The following is a 15,847-nucleotide window of genomic DNA, read 5'->3' as shown; positions in this document are numbered from 1 at the left end:
TTAAGCTGTTTGTGGAGGTGAAAGCACTGGAGATAGCAGTAATAGGAACCAGACATTTTCCTTTTCTTGTTATCATTCCTTGTCCCATTTTCCCCCACAAATTGGGTGTGGGTTTTGTTTCAGCTGTTGGAGTTTTTTTTCCCCTTTACCGAGAGCTTTACAGCTGAGAGGGAGAGGTAACTAAGCCTTTGTTTTAACCAAGTCGGCTCGCAAGCTCTGCTGTTGCAGGCAGCGGGTGAACTCTGGTTTTGGGGCTGAATTCTGCTCCTGACCCTGCACTCCTGGGTGGCCCCATAAACCTCTTGCTTGAGTGAGGGCTGCTGAAGGGGCTGAGCTCCCTTTGCAAGGTGGGGTGAATGCAGATGCGACAAAGCGTGCATAGCTATATGTGCATGTATATATTTTTATATATATATACGTGGCACATCTGCTGTCATCAGCAGAGTTGCGTTGAGTGGAGGGGAGTGTAGGCCAAAAGGTAACTAACTCAGTTTTGATGCAGTCCTGGGTATTAAGCACTCCTCTTTGACCTCAAGTGGCCACTTTTTAGCCTGGACCATCCTCCTTGCTGCTGGTATCCCAGATGTCAGCGATCCCAGATGTGACTGTAACATGGATTATGAGCCTGGTGGACTCTCCCTGTTTGGTTTTAAAATTAGAAAAAAGATCCTTTTTCCCATCAGAGCTTTGCATGTATTTACTCTTTGATCACATTGGAAGGGCCTTATCCTGTCTCCAGAGGAGCTTTAGTTCTGCTTTCAGCAGTAACAGGGATCTGGCCCGTGCTGAATATTAGCATTTTAATGGCTTACTTAAAACCCCGTTGCTGGTATGCTCACAGGGCTCCCGGCACGACAAAAGTCCAGCTCTGGGGTTTTGCAAAAGCGATGTTGCAGGCTGCAATGCCTGCTGAAAAAGAGGAGCGGGGATGGCCCATTTGTCATAGACTATTAGTATTGTCAATAATAACATGTCTACAGAAGCCAAATTAATTCCTTCTTCCACTTTACTAAGTCCAAGAAATGCCAGATCAGTTTCGGAACAGGGGAAAAAATAAACAGAATCAAAGTTTGTATGTTATGATTCCTCTGAATTTCTGGTGGGAATACTGTGCGATAGAAATGATATTTCCACAGAGGCTTTGGCTGCCAGTTTGCTTAATTACATTAAATAGTGGTATAAACCTCGGCAGAACATAAACCTCTGTTACAGCCAGTCATTAGAATATTGAATCATAAGGAATAATGATACCAGTGCTAACGTGTTATAACAGTCTTTATTATATTAGTGATTGAAGTGTTATTTAAAAAATAAGGTTTGTTGTAGCGGTTTAGGTGTGCATGCATATTTTCTCTGATCACCTATTAAGAGACTGAAGACTGGATTTGAATTTATTACAGGGAAATAAAAGGCTTGCTTAGAGGAAGAACTACTAGATCGCTGCTTATGATTTTACAATTTGATTCTGCTTGTCCTTAAGGAAGGTTCATAACGCTTACTTTGGAAATGCCATCTACATCTAGAAAATTAGGGTTAAAAGGACTACTTTGTTGAAACTAATTACAGGCTAGTTCAATTTTTTAGTTGGTGACATTTTAGAGATTTTGCTTGTAATGCAAGAGGTTATAGAAAGATTTGGTTAGGCTGTGATATACAGCAATAAGCTGCCGTTTGAGAGTATTGACATTTTCATCAGAAACTAAACAAAAACCTACTAGCCTTTATTTTACTGGGGTGATAGGTATGAATTTAATATCACTTGCTTATCCTGAACATGGATGTTTGCAGGAATTCTGTTGCTTCACCTCAGTTTCTACAGTATCTCTGTTTGTTCTCTCTCTTTTTTCTTTTCTTTTTTTTTTTTTTTTATTTTAATACACTTTCCTGGGTAATCAACTTCAGCTTCCATTTTAAGCAGATCTGATAATAAAAAGCCTTTTTGTCTCTTATACTTTTATTTTATGGAGAAAGATCCTATTCTGTACAAATAAATGGGTGAATTGGGAGTTATGGGAGGATCTGGTCCAGAAAAATATACCTCAGAAAAAACGTCATGTATGCAGAATGGTTCTCGGTTTCTTGTAGTTGGCTTTGCTCATAGTTTTCTGTCATACTGAAAGGAGTAAGGAGTTGGTTTTATACTGTACTTGCATTTTACCTCTCCTGGTGTAAGGTTCAGTTATCCTGTCTAATTAGCAGTTGTGACTGGCCAAATTCTGCTCGGATCCAAGTCTTTGGGTGAAACTTTTCATTGTGCTATTTAGCAGCAGGATGGGGTGCAGGTTCGCAACATGCTTCCTTGTGCAAATGAAACGTCAGTTTATTATTTCCATTTTTTAACTTACGTTATAGTCTGAACTAGATTGCTGGTTGCTGGTTTATTTGTCTGCTTTCTTTCATTATTTAAAAGCTAGTTAATTTTCTAGCCTCTTTTCCATTCAGAGAGCGTTATTTACTCAGTTGTGCTGGTGTCCAGTAAATTGAGGACTGAAGCTTTAGATCCTCAGGGTTCCCCTCGCTTGGTGGATTGTTTTACCATCTCCAGTTGATTGCTCCGCTCATTTAATTTGACAGATTCAGTTATCAGACTTGGGCCCGTTTGTACACACGCAGCTGGATTGGTTTTCCCCCAGAGAGATCCAAAACTCAAAGGGAATCCTCATTTAAAAAATCTCTGTTGCTTCCCCCCCTCCCCAATCACTTGCCGTGCTTTGCTTAAGTTTGCTTGGTGTGAGTGAAACACTACACTGAGTGTGAACGTGCTCCGTTCACCAGGGAAAATTTGGAAATTATAAAAGTGTGTATTAGTGGGACACCCCCCCCAAATCCTGTTATATTACTTGAAGTGTAATGTATATATTCATACTAGGCAGGTAGACTGTTTTACACATTGAAATTCAGCACTTCGAAAGTGGCTACACTTACATTGCTTTGGGCAAGGGGTGAGCCAAAAAACCAGGAGCTGTGATTCTCTCCCAAAGCTAATTGTATCTGTATATTAAGTTTGTCCATCTGTGCTTTGCAGGGACATCGGCATCACCTCATGGTCCTTCTTCGTATTTTCAGCAGTGAAACAGTTAACAGTGCTGCTGCTTAATATATTGCTCTTACAGAATCTTTTTTAGTTTCCAGGACATTTAACGAAATCAGGTGGATGCCATTAGCTGATTTTCACAGATGGGGAGACTGAGGCACAGAGGGGCAGAGTGACTTCATCTGCCTCTCTTTCCCCGAGTTCCTTTCCCTTCCAGGAATTGTTTTTGCTACCAAACAGCTGAAGAGCTGCTAAAGCCTCATCCTGCCTCATTCCACCAGTAATTTTATGTCTTTATTATTTATTTTTTTTTTTAGCGTGGGCTAGAGAAAAAATTCAAAAATACTAGTAGAAGGCAAACTTTGGAGCAAGGAAGAGATACTGGAGCAGCAAATCCTGCTGCAGGGGTAAGCAGGGCTCAGTCCCCAATGACCAAGGCAGAGAAATCCACTGCTGTAACTGACTCCTGACTATCTGGGCTCTTCCCTGGCCACTTCACTTCCTTCGTTTTAGCCTCTTGACAATGCTCTTGTGGTCAAGCCCTCAGATTATTTATAGTGGTATTTCTCTCTGTAGCTGCCTGTATACATTATTTTGCCCTTTGGAAACAGTTCTTTTCATCCACTGAGTTCTTTTATTAATTCCAGGGACTGTTAAATTGCTGCAGTCATCTATTGGGGTGGTTATATGTTTCAATTGCATCAGGAATATTTGCTGGTATATGGAAATATTCACGGTATAATCAGGAATAAAAATTTTAATCCCCACAAGGATTTTTACAACCATTGAAACTCCCCGGGACTTAATTACAAGAGTTGGGGAACAAACTTGGGAAAATTGATGAACTGTTTATTGTCAACCCTTTATGCTTTTTGGAAAACAAACTCCACAAATCAGGGTGATTATTGTTATTTGTTAGTTTATTGCGGTAGCTTCTGGACATTGCAGCTCAGAACAGGGCACCATTGTGTTAGGCACTCCGCACCCCCGGAGCGGGAGCCAAGCTCTTCTTGGAAGCGTTATGGGGCTGAACAGACCAGATGGGTGGGAAGGGGAATGCTGAGCACCAGGAGGGGATATGTCCTTGGGTGTACGCGCCGGCACCCTTCCCAGCCCAGAGCCCTGTCTGCAAGACCACCCTCGTGAGATGAGGAAACGCCTTGGTTTCCTGTGTTGTATTTGTATGCCATCTGTTGATATGCTGTGTTTACTTATGCCTTATGATGCTTTAGGCCTGATCCTGCCCTTGTTTCACCTGCTCTTGCTCCTGGTTGCTCTCACAGCAGAGGGATATGGTTCTCCTTGCGTCGGTGGGGTGGGCAGAGGGCATGGCGGGAGAAGCGACGAATGCAGCCTTGGGGTGGGTGGGAGTCCTTTTTCTTGTGTGGTTAATCAGGGTGAGCCAAGATATTTAGTTTTTTCACTTAGCTTCGTGTTCAAAGCACAGACAAGGGAGCAGGTTTGGATGAGTGTCAGGTGTGAGGGGGGACAGGGGACGGGTGGTCCTGGAGGACGCTCCATGGGGACGTATGGATGCTGCTATGTGGCACGTGGATGCCCCCATGGGCCTCCCACCCTGGCCCTGGAGCCAATCTAGTGGCAACACCCCCCCCCCATTTCCTAAAAGATGGGTTTTGTCACTGCATAAGCAATCTTCCAGGCATAGTGTGGGCTACTTCTGGGAATCCACATGGTCTCTTTAGGTAAGTAAAAATCTCCACAGTCTGCCCTCGCTATCTGAGCCTCCAAAATGCCATGCGCAAATATGTGGACGATCTAAAATGTGGACTTCTAGGCAGTGAGAAGAGTTGCATGCTCAAAACAGGATATTTAGATAAATTAGGATATTTATTAACCACACGGGGTGTTCCAAGTTCAGTTTATTTATCTTTGTAAAGTGCTTCCAGATCTTTGCGTGGAAGGCACTAGAGAAATGAAAGGCATATTATTATTATTATTGTTATTATTGTTGTTGTTGTTATTATTATTATTACAGCATCTAACTACTGACAGGCAACCACAGCTGCACGCTCAATTCAAGCCACTTAAATTTAGGGGCTGATTTTTACAATATTGACTCTTAATACTTTTTCCTGTTGACTCCATATGCTGAAATGTGTGTTCACCTGCCCTGCTGAAGTATCATTATTCTCCAGAAATACGTAAATGGGGTGCTTTTAAAGAAAGGAAGAAAATGTGGTGTAAATATTAAGTATTCACATTTATATGGCAGAGCTCAACTGCCATTTAAGAAGGGCTCCAAAGCAACCAACTGTATGAGCTGGTAGTTGCTTCTCTGTCATTAAAAAAGAAAATGCATTGATTAAAATAAAGCCAAGGAATCTTGTAGACAAAGGATAACATTTACGGTGTTCAAGGGTCTGACACGAGCTACGACCAGCCCAGGAAATGGAGAGCTGAGTTTCACAGACAAGTGCTGTGATCAGCACGGTTGTGCACGGCCGCTGCCGCCTGTGTGTTGTGTAATATCACACTTCACCCGCCCACGCACACCTAGAGACAACAGGCATCTTCGAAAGGTCTCGGCATTATTCAGAGGAAAGACTCCCAGCAATACCCTTGCATGGTGTTTAACCTTATCTTTACATATGTTTAGGCATTTCTGGGGTTTTTTTTTCCTCCTTTCCTTTTCCTTTTTTTTTTTTTTTCCCCCTTTTCTTTCCTGTGGTACATCAATAGTGGGTATTTTTGTATCTCCAAAAATGGAGCAGATACGGGGAGAAAAAAATCCCATTAGCTCCATGATGTGTTTTCACGGCAGCTCTGAAGGTTCCGGTCATGGCCGTTTTGTGCATTTTGTAGCATTGTCCTCATGCTGTTATTATTGCTACTATTTTATTTTTTTAAAAAAGTAGAGTTGAAATGTTACATTCTGAAGACACCAGCTAATTATTAAATGGTACCTAGACTATGCTTTCTTTAGATTTTAAAATAGGAAATAATTAACCAGAGGTTTTAAAGATCTGCAGAAAAGCCAAACAGGCCTGTGAAACCCCAGGATCTAATAACAAAGAAGGTGAGTAGGTTTTCCGATGCCATAAGAGTTTGAAGACATCCTTACCCTGGCTTTTGAGTAACAGACCACGTTTCATCCTGGTATAAGGTAGCCCTGAAGTTAACTGTTTTTCCAAAAAAGACAAAGAAAAAAGGATGTCGCTGGCTGCTAATTAGATGTATTTTAACTGCAAAGTCATTTTAGCAGCTAATATTGTTATTATGTGCTTCCGTGTGAATCCTTAGTGAAGCTATTAAACTGTGAGAGCCTGAACTTATCAGACATTTTGTAATGTGGCTGGATTTTTGTATCCTCGTTCAGAAACCTGTGGGGAACGGAGGACCTTTCTGGCTCAGACATGGAAAACACATTTCTTACCAACTGATTACCAGGGTGGGCAACTGAGACCTCCTTGCACCCTTCTTTGGCACTTCTTTTTTTTTACTTTTTTTTTTTCCCCTGATAATAATACTTCTTCTTTCTTTTGCCCTCCCTCGTCTCCCAGACCGTGGTCAATCCCCACAGTGCACTCTCTAGCCGAGGAAGGGATTTAATGGCAGGGACTGGTCTCGGTTATTTCAGAATACTTTCGACTCCTGCCTGTCATATACAACAAGTTGGCGCTTTTCAGTAGCCGGTAGGCTCTCAGCATCAGGCAGGCTCCTGCTTTTGAAAAGCAATAGCCCACAGCAGACAGTGGACTTAGCCATCATTTTCCTATCGCTTTCTCACCCAGGATTCTTACTTTGTAATTGCCAGGTTGGGCTTCTCAGGGTTTGGATTTCCCCCCCCTGTCTTATTGCATCAGTCGCTTTTATTCTCCTTTGCACTCTAAAACAAAGTGACTGATACAATATCCAAACTGATGAAAAAGAAGGGGATATTTTCCCCCTTTATTTGCTCAGATTTGAATTGGGTTATCTGCCTATCTTGTTTATGAAATTTTGTGCTGTCTTTTCTGCACAGACTGTGACTCCCAAATCTTCCACAGCTCCATTTCCATATTCCTGCGTGCTTGTTCTTTGTTAATCACTTGGCAAGCGCTTATTTGAATATTAAAAATTTCTTTAATCATCAAAGGCAGGAGCACAGCTTCATGAATATTCATATTTTTTTCCTCCTCAGACTGGATTCTAGTTCATTACCCTGCAGTAAAGCCAAACAGTCATCAATCGCGCTCATTACAGCCGCTGGCGTTTTGATTGGCTGCCTGCTGCTGGTAGCCCGCGTCCCCCATCCTCCCGCTCTCCTCCATGAGCTGTCGTGTACCTGCCAACAACAACAAAAAAAAATATATATCAACAATGCAAGAATAAATTTCTCCGGTTGAAAAACAACTTTGCAAACTTGTCAAACAGTCCTCGTCACTTTTTTTTTTTTTTGGGTTTTACACCAAAAAATTAAAAAAAAAAATAGAAGGGAGAAACTTGAGCTTTAGAGATGAATATTTGTCAAGAGAGTTGACGTAAGTTTCATTTGCATAATGACTTTGTACTTCTGCATTAATAAAATTTGCATATGAAGCCATGTTAATTACTCCTGATCATGCTTTTTGCATTCATGCATAGTAATTTTCTCCGACTTGTGAGAATTAATGTCTTGGCATGGGGGGAGGAAGGGGGGGAGTTGGGGTACTGTCAAATTTCTGTGCCAGTGCCCCTCACTCACACTCTTTCTCCTTCTTGCTCACCACGTTGCTGTTCTTGATCTATGACTCATTTATGCATTATCATTCGAAATTCTTAGGAGAAAGAAATGTATCAATTCAAAGGGAATCCTTGTCTGCCAAAAAAAAAAAAAATAAAAAAAAAATCCCTGAGTAAAATATAACAAGAAATCCCTTCCCTGCCCTCCTTCTTTTTTCCCCAGTGCAGCCTTTTCGTTTCTAGCAAAGTTTTAGTCTTAGCGTCGTAAGTCGGTGCAGGGGAATTGCTCCCAAACCGCTGTGTGTGTGCTGAGGGAAGAGGTAAAGGCTGGCGTGCAGGTGTGTCTGGCTGAGCGCCGGACTCGTGCGTGAGTGTGTATAATAGCGTGTCTGCCTACACCACTGAGCCCTCCTGCCTTTCCTGGAGGATGTTGTGTGTGTCCGCCGCTTGCAGGGTGTGCATGCTTGCTCTGCGAGCTGCTGTTGGAAGTGTTTGTGCCTCTCTACGCTCTGTGTGTGCACACGCTTGTGCTTGTGCACATTTGCTTCATCAATGCTGTTGGTGTCTGTAAAAAAGACGTGGTAGAAAGATAATAATATCAGGTGGGAACAGCCTGTATGGTGCAGTACAGATGAGTCAACTTGTTTTAGGAAAAGCTTGGCAAAAAAAATCTGCTGGAAAGATTAGTGAATAGATTTGTCTTTCACTTTTGGATGTGTCTGTTCAAGGCTGCTGCAATGTTAAATGTAAAACCCATCTCAAAACATCTGCAGTACTCTCCCTGAAGATGACGGGCACAGGGCAGGGACGAGGCTGCAGCCTGCACTGGGAATTTGTAGCCATACACTGTTTGAACAGATGTTTTTTCTTTTTATTGAAAGAGAGTTTTTTAATAATGGAACTGAGCTTTAGTCTCTAACCAGCTATTGATTGATTTTCCATCAGCAGACAGGCACAGAGAGACACGCAGAAAAACTTGGTTTGTGCCCTGTTAAGTGGCTTAGACGTCTGCCTGTGTACCTGCCTGTCTGCCTGTGCACAGACACCCACCCAGGCAAGCACACAACGCCTCGGGGACGCTACACAGCTCCGTCTGGGTGCATTTACACCCGACACAAGATGGAAAGCAAGGTCTCTTAAATTAAGATCGGGTTCCCCTGCTCTGAACCGTGCTGAGGTGGGACGTTGTGAACGCTGCTTGCGACTCCATCTTTGTGCTTTGCTCAGGGACTTTTCTGCAGATGTGCCAGAGGAGTGTGGTGTTTTACATATACCATATCATATGGCCAGTCATGCCTAGGCTCAGGGAGAGGGACAACAAAAGGATGCAATTTATGCCTTGATTGTGGCTTTTGTCATGTTCATCTAGGCTCTTATGCTCATTTCCATCTTCTGGGGTCATGTCCAATTTACCTTATTTTCTTCTTTGCAAGTTTAAAAATAGCAGAGAGCAAAAAAAAAATGCTCTTAGCAGTGCCTGGGACTCAACGTAACCTGTGAGCTACTGCCATGTACAGGCACTGGGTGTATGCCGAGACTGCTTAAAGCACGAGGACAAAATCCTCCTTTACTATCAGCAATGCAGATCTTTTATTTACACGGTGACAGTCCCTGTGCATGCCTCACACCCATGCTACGTGCAAAACTCCCCTTCGCATCCGTGCAGAATGAATGCAGAATATATAATTGAGATCTGCAGTGCAGGTGAGTGATTTCCCAGTGCTGACCCAAGAGGAAAATCGAGCCTCACACATTGTGTCAGCGATGTCCGAGCGGTACAGAGCTGCATGTGTGTGCCCACTCAGCCCAAGTTGGGTTGGATTTTTGCCTCTAAGATTGCAGCACAGTTTTTGCGGTCTGCTTTCCTTCAGTGCTAGTTGCGGCTGGGCTCTTTGTGGCAGTCAGGGGCTTACAGGAGTGTTTTCTTTTTGAAGCCTGTGTGCAACATGATGTGGTCGATCGGCCGTAGAATTCCAGAGACTGGCTCCTCTCCCTCGCCTGGTGCTGTGCGGGTTGAGCAGAAAACTCTCAGCACCACCTTAGGATACCGTCTGTCCATCTACCTATATCTGTTTATCTTTTTATCTGTTTGTTCATTTTGTGTTTGTCTGTCACCTGTAGCAGTTAAGGTGAAGAAGGGTAGAAGCGCTGTCTTAATTTTCAGCTTTAAATAGAGCCTTTATGTGGAAAAATCCCACAGAAGAAGAGCTAGAGGTGTAAAACATGGGCACGTTCTTAGCAAACCCAAGCTGAGAGTTTCTGAGAGACGTTGTTATTCGTTTTATAGCTATGAAGAAGTATCGGATACCTAACAGTGGAGCACTCCTTTTCTCCATACCTTTCCACGGGGCCAGTGGATACAATTTCCCACTTTATTATTTGCCACTTGATCTCATTCTATAGGACCGTCCTGATTTGTGACAAAGAAGCAAACCCTAAAGTGGTGGCAAAAAGGAGGAATCGCCTGGTTTGATTTTGCTTGTAGGGGCAGACTCAGCCTCCTCGTCTAGCAGCCCCACGATCTTTATGTCCTAGCATTAGACTTGGGAGTGGTGGTTGGACTCCCTGAGGATCTGCCGGAGTCTCTCTTTGTCCATTCTTCTTCTTCTTTACCAACCCTTTCCTTTCTGACACTAGGTTAGCACTTTTTAGATTTCCTCATACATACATCAAAAGACAGAAAAAGACCTTCTGAGTGATACATTCAGTTCCATCCCTTCCCTGGCAACTGGTTCAGATAGTCCTTCCCATAAATTTGTTAGGCACCTTGTTAAAGTGGATTGCTGGCTTGCCCCCAGCACCTCTGGTGGAAGGCTCTTACAGGATCCCTTTGCCCAGATGGTCAGAAACCTCCTATTTCAAACCTTAATTCCCTTTCCACACTAGAGGAGACAGATAAGAGCAGGGAGGGCCTCCCTGTACCCACTTGGTGAGCTCTTAGCCTCTTCTCGGACGCCTCAGGGCTGTGCAGATTGTATCATATTCATTGCCAATGGAAAGACGGGACCCACCTGGACTACAGGAGAGGCTGTTGCTCTCAGGGTAGTGTTGCCTGCTAGGACCCATGCACCTCCCATTAAAATCCCATGCCGTTGTGGTTGATGGTGCACTTGAAGGACTTCACACAGTTCCTCTGTGTGACGAGCTCCGTCAAAACCTGCAGGATGACACCATGATGTGCAGAGGGCCAAGTGACTGCAGGACCTGTCCCCTTAGTCATTATGGGGCCGCGGGCATCTAGATGTAACCTGAAACGTAGCTGCCCTGTGGCCCTACTGTAAATCCTGATTTCAAGCTCACAAATTTCCCAGCAAGGGTGAGTGCCCAGGTGGCTCAACATAGCCTATGCTAGTTATTTTTATAATATGAGGAATATGAGATACCATTCTTAAGTCATTGGAGGAAATCTTTGTTACTTTTTGCTTGTTCCGTGAAAAAAACCAAACTTGTTATTCGTGTATTTTAGAGTGGCAGTAAAGTGGTTCGCATACACATAGAAATCCATTCTGACATCAGTTTCCACATGTCTAGGGCACAGTCCTGCCCAAAATGCAACATAAGTACGATCTGGACAGTAGTTACCATTACCTGCTTGTGTAGTACTTCCAGGGAGATCAAACAGTTACAAAAGCCAAGCAACTGAGCCCCCAAAATAAAAAATCCTTCCTCGTCCCAGGAGCCACAGAGATGGCTTCTATTTAAAACCAGTCCTCACAAAAGAGCACAAATTTTATCCTTGATGCTTGAAGCTCAAGTATTTACACAGGGAATTTAGACTCTTCACTTGTGGTTTTGGCAAAAGCTTCACACAAATGTTTTGCACTGGTGGTCTCTTAGCCATTTAAGATAAACGACAAAATCAAATGCAGTCCTTGCAGACTGGAGCGCTGGATGCTGTGCCAAGGATGAAGTATCCCCGTTTGCCTCACATGTGTAGCTGTCAGATCAACATGCAGGTCTACTTTCCGAATCGGGACTCTTGAGGTGGAGAGGCTCCCTTGGAAAATGTTGTTTTTCTAGGGTTGGAAGGAACAGGGATAGATACTTCTCCTTGCTGCCACGGTGTAAGCTCCCTTAGAAAATGTTGCTTTTCTAAGGTTAGAGGGAGCACGGATAAACATTCGTCCTTGCTGGCATGGTGTTTGCATGTATCTATAAGGCACGCACCTATGCACAGACAGAATTGCTACCATTAAAAAAAAGAGAGCATTTGCCAGAAGATACCCCACAATTAACACACATATTTCCTGATCTCAATATAGGGGGAAACTGTGGTTTCTGATCTACCACTGTGCGGTAACTGTTGGCAAATGCCAGCTTTTTAATGGCCACCACTCCACCACATATCTTCATTTAGAAACTGCCCTTGATTAGTAGCTAACCTTTATTTAACAATTAAGTGGCAGGCATAGATTTAAATGAAGGGGGTGGGATTCTCGGTGGATGTAAAGCAGTGCCGTTCGCTCAACTTCCCTTTAAACTCTGCTAATTCCTGCCAGCCAAAAATTTGTCTCCTACCTGATTCTCTGTGTGTTTGTGTGTATCTGTATTTGTGCAGGTGTATATCGATATTTAAGACTTGTATCTTAGTTTTTTCAAAGCCGTTGTGCTCAGTTTGGACTAGTGCCAGGAGGAGCGCGCGTTTCCAGCGGAGCAGGAGAAAAACTCTTAAATACAGCTTTTTAAAATGGCAGGTGATTCCTAGAGGGGTTAAAAATAAATAATAGGGTTGGGAGGTTACAGTATCATCTTTTAGCTACCAGGAAAAAGGTTGCTCTCTTCTTTGCAGGCTCGATAGGGAAGCAGCCCGCGTAATCGGGGCATGCAAAATGCAGAACTGGCCGCAGCTCAAGGGGGAAGGCAGCAGGGCGGCCGCCAATGCTTCCTTCTGGGAGCTCGGCTCCTGGCACCTCGCTGAAGCCATTTGAGCTCTAAAGTCACCGTGCTTTGTCCAGGCTGGTGTGTGGAACCCGCTTCAGCGCCGGCTCGGCAGAAAGCCTGTCCAGTTTCGTGTCGGCTCAATGCATTAACACAGCAGTAAAACAATAATCCCCCTTTTGATTCCGTCCCTCAGCAAGTGCCGGTGGCAACGTCCGCCGCCTCGGGTGCTGCTCCACGCCAGGGCCGGCCGACCCCCCCACTTTGCCCCTCTCCGTGCCCCCCGCAGACCCCAGCCTGGGTTCGCGGGTCCCCCAGGTCTCTTCTTGCTCTCCCCCCGCCCGACCTGAGCCCGCCATCCTCAGCCGGGCCCGGAGAGGGGCTCAGACCCCGCATGTCGCGCGTTAGGCAGCCAGCCCCCGCCTCGCCTGTTTGCCCTGATGATGCCTCCTCTGTCCCTTCAAACTTAGGTCCGACTGACAGTTTTTTCTATTGTTTTTTCTCCAGGGCCGTCCAGGCCTGCAAACCTGCCGGGGGCTCCCATAGCTGCCTCCTCCCACCCTCACACATCCGTGATCACGTCACCTCTCCGCGCACTGGCCTCCCTCCCGCCCTGCCTTAGCCTGCCCTGCTGTGGTGCACGTGCAGTCTCAGTTGGCGGGACTCAGACTGAGATTCAGACTGAGACGTCAGGCACATTTGGATGTCATTGTCAGTTGTCAGGTAATAGAAACATCTTTTTTTTTTTTTTTTTTTTGTTGCTATCTGAAGGTCAGTAGTGCTGCCAAGTGATGTCGTCTGTGCTGTGGGAGAGCTGCCTTCGCTGGGTCACGTGGGGAAGGCAGAGAAAATGCCCTAAGCCACCCCCCTCCCCTTCCTCCTTCCCCCTCCATGCTGGCAGAGGATGGGGAGCAGGAAAGGGCCTGCGACTCCCCCCATTTCCCCATCCCTCCCCTCCTTCCTGCCCACCTTAAGCTGTCACCAGCAGCCGCTCCCGGGCCGTTAGTGCCACGTTGTGAACAAATGTCTGAGACTCCTCGCAGAATGTGATACCCCAGTATCAAGATTTCATCTCTCTGGGCTGTTTATTTTAAGCTTAATTGGATAACATTTAACATCTGAGGTATTTTTTTTCTTCTTCCCTCCTTTTTTTTCCCCTCCCTCCCCAATCATTTGTATTAAAGGCTCTCCTCCGCATCCATGTGCACACAGGATGTATGTGCTCCATGCCGTTTTCTCCTTTGCTTTGAGAAAATGCTCCTTGGTAACTTGCCACGCATCCCTCGCCTCTCCCCCGTCAGCTTTTCTTTTCCTTTTATTCCTTTTGGATGCCTGACTTTTGTCACCGCGAGGAGGGGAAAGTGATGTGGAAATGAGGGCGCACTGAGCTAGCCAAAGAGGACACGGACATATTGTCGCCAGACCCCATCATTTCAGACCCAGCGATCTCTTTGAAATCAGTGGGTGTTTCTGAGCGTGGCTCAGTTGCAAGATTGGGTCTATGGTGAACTGTGGGCTGGAGAGGTGAAAATGGGGAGGGCTTAAAAGAAAATACAGCTGTGGCAAAATCCGCAAGCGTTTATGGAGTCTCACTGTGGTGGGCCAAACCCTGCAGCCCTCGTTCATGCTAACGTGTGTGGAGTTTTAATAGGGAGTTCCCAGAATGATGCTGGATAAGTAATGCATGAGGACCAGAGGATTTAGAGAGACAGCAACCACTGTCAGGAATAAAACCTTTGGGAAATGACTCCTTGTGTCCCCCTGAAGCTGGCAAAACTTTGCTGTGCTCAGCTTTTTCCTTCCGCAAGCAGTCTTACCACCTGGCTGCAGTACGCAATGTCTCATGGGAATGTCCCTCTACGCCTCTCGTTGTTGCAATAAAAGGAGACAAAAAATTTTGCAAGTAATTTATACTTGTATCTTGGAAACCCTTGGTCTTGAAAGACAAAATGTTCTTGGGAGGAGGCTGAGAGCGCTCGGCGGGGTCTTGTTTTGACCTTGGGTGAAGCTCAGGGCATGTGAGGAAAGCTCCTTGTGCTGTCAGTGCCTGCAGGGGATTTGGTCAGATTTCCTATCCAAGCAGCCATACGCATTCTGGGGGGGATGCTGTTTTAATTAGGCTCTGCTTCATCAGCCCCAGCAGATTGACCAACTGGCCTGAGACAGGTGTAGAGATGGGCTCTTCCGAATGGTGAGTGCTGGATCAGAAAGACAGATAGCTCCTCTTCCCGCCTCTCCCTTCCCTCCTCCCTGTAACCAGCAAACCAAACTGGAACTGATCTCATGCTTTGCTGTTCTCTGTCTTCCCTGGTGCAGTATGCACGCAGGTGCCTTTGGTAGGCAGGTAGTAACAGCGAACTGGATGCCCTGGTTCCCTGTTGCTTCTGATGCCAGCAGCTAGTGGGGAGGGAAGCAAGTACAACTAAAAATAGAAAAGGAAGGAAGGAATAACTTATTAAAGAACGTGGGAAGGCGAGGCTTTTGTACTTTGCGTACTTTGAGTTCTCACTTTGGAGTTGTGCGCTGGGAGTTTTCAGAATTGCCTGTTTGCTGGGAGAGCGATGCCAGCTCTGTGGAGAGAGAGACCTGTTATCATGGCTTCCTGTAATTACTGCTGCAGTCTGCGGCACTTAGAGAATAGGTTATATCAAAGTGCATGCTACATGTTTATGACAGTAGTTGGTCAAGTTCTGCTTGAAAGAAACATTTCTTCCCTTGAAAAAGGAGATTATGTCTACTTAACCCTTTCTTAGCTCCCGTAGTATTCACTATATGTGAGCCTGGGCATGGTTTAAACCCTGTGGCAAGGGTTATGGGATCTTTCTAGCTCCCAAAATATTTTGTGGAAATGAAAGAAAAGTGAGTTCTTTGTGTTGACTAATAATCTCATGATGATCCCTGCATTGTGCCCTCTCTTTTAATAGAGACGTTTACAACAGTCACTTGCTCCAGCTTTAGAGATCTGCTTGTCTCTCTGACTTGATTAGCCTTTTATTCTGTCATCCCTGTTCTTGCTTCTGAGGAATTGTTTCCTTCTTTGAACAAAAGCCATCAATAGTTCCCGCCTCTCCTCCTCCTTCATCATTTCTTACCTTTCCTGTTTTTCAGCATTCATTTAATTCAGGACCCGGAGTTTTTCCATGCAGTTCTCAAGCAGGCTGCGACTCTGAAGGCTTGAAGTTGATGGTAGTCCCAAATCTCTGCTGGGCGCTCCCAAATCAGGCCCTCAAGAGTCCCAGCAATTTTGTGCTGGAGAATATAAACTTCTGGCTA

At 44.9% G+C, this 15,847-nt stretch overlaps 1 protein-coding gene across 9 annotated transcripts in view; it reads left to right on the top strand.

Annotated features, from left to right (window-relative positions):
• BCL11B (BCL11 transcription factor B) overlaps positions 1–15,847 on the top strand; it is a 96,876-nt gene that overhangs the window by 30,525 nt on the left and 50,504 nt on the right. For 6 of the 9 annotated variants that reach the window (XM_063332828.1, XM_063332827.1, XM_063332826.1 and 3 more), the window contains exon 3: positions 13,082–13,297. The exons of the other annotated variants lie outside the window; for them this stretch is intronic. In XM_063332828.1, the coding sequence (XP_063188898.1) occupies positions 13,082–13,297 (216 nt within the window). The remainder of the gene's footprint in view (positions 1–13,081; positions 13,298–15,847) is intronic. 9 annotated transcript variants of the gene reach the window in all.

The sequence above is a fragment of the Chroicocephalus ridibundus genome, chromosome 4, assembly GCF_963924245.1.
Source record: "Chroicocephalus ridibundus chromosome 4, bChrRid1.1, whole genome shotgun sequence".
In the NCBI taxonomy this organism is placed as follows: domain Eukaryota; kingdom Metazoa; phylum Chordata; class Aves; order Charadriiformes; family Laridae; genus Chroicocephalus; species Chroicocephalus ridibundus.
Note: the sequence above shows the minus strand (reverse complement) of the source record. Positions and strands in the feature narration are given on the sequence as shown.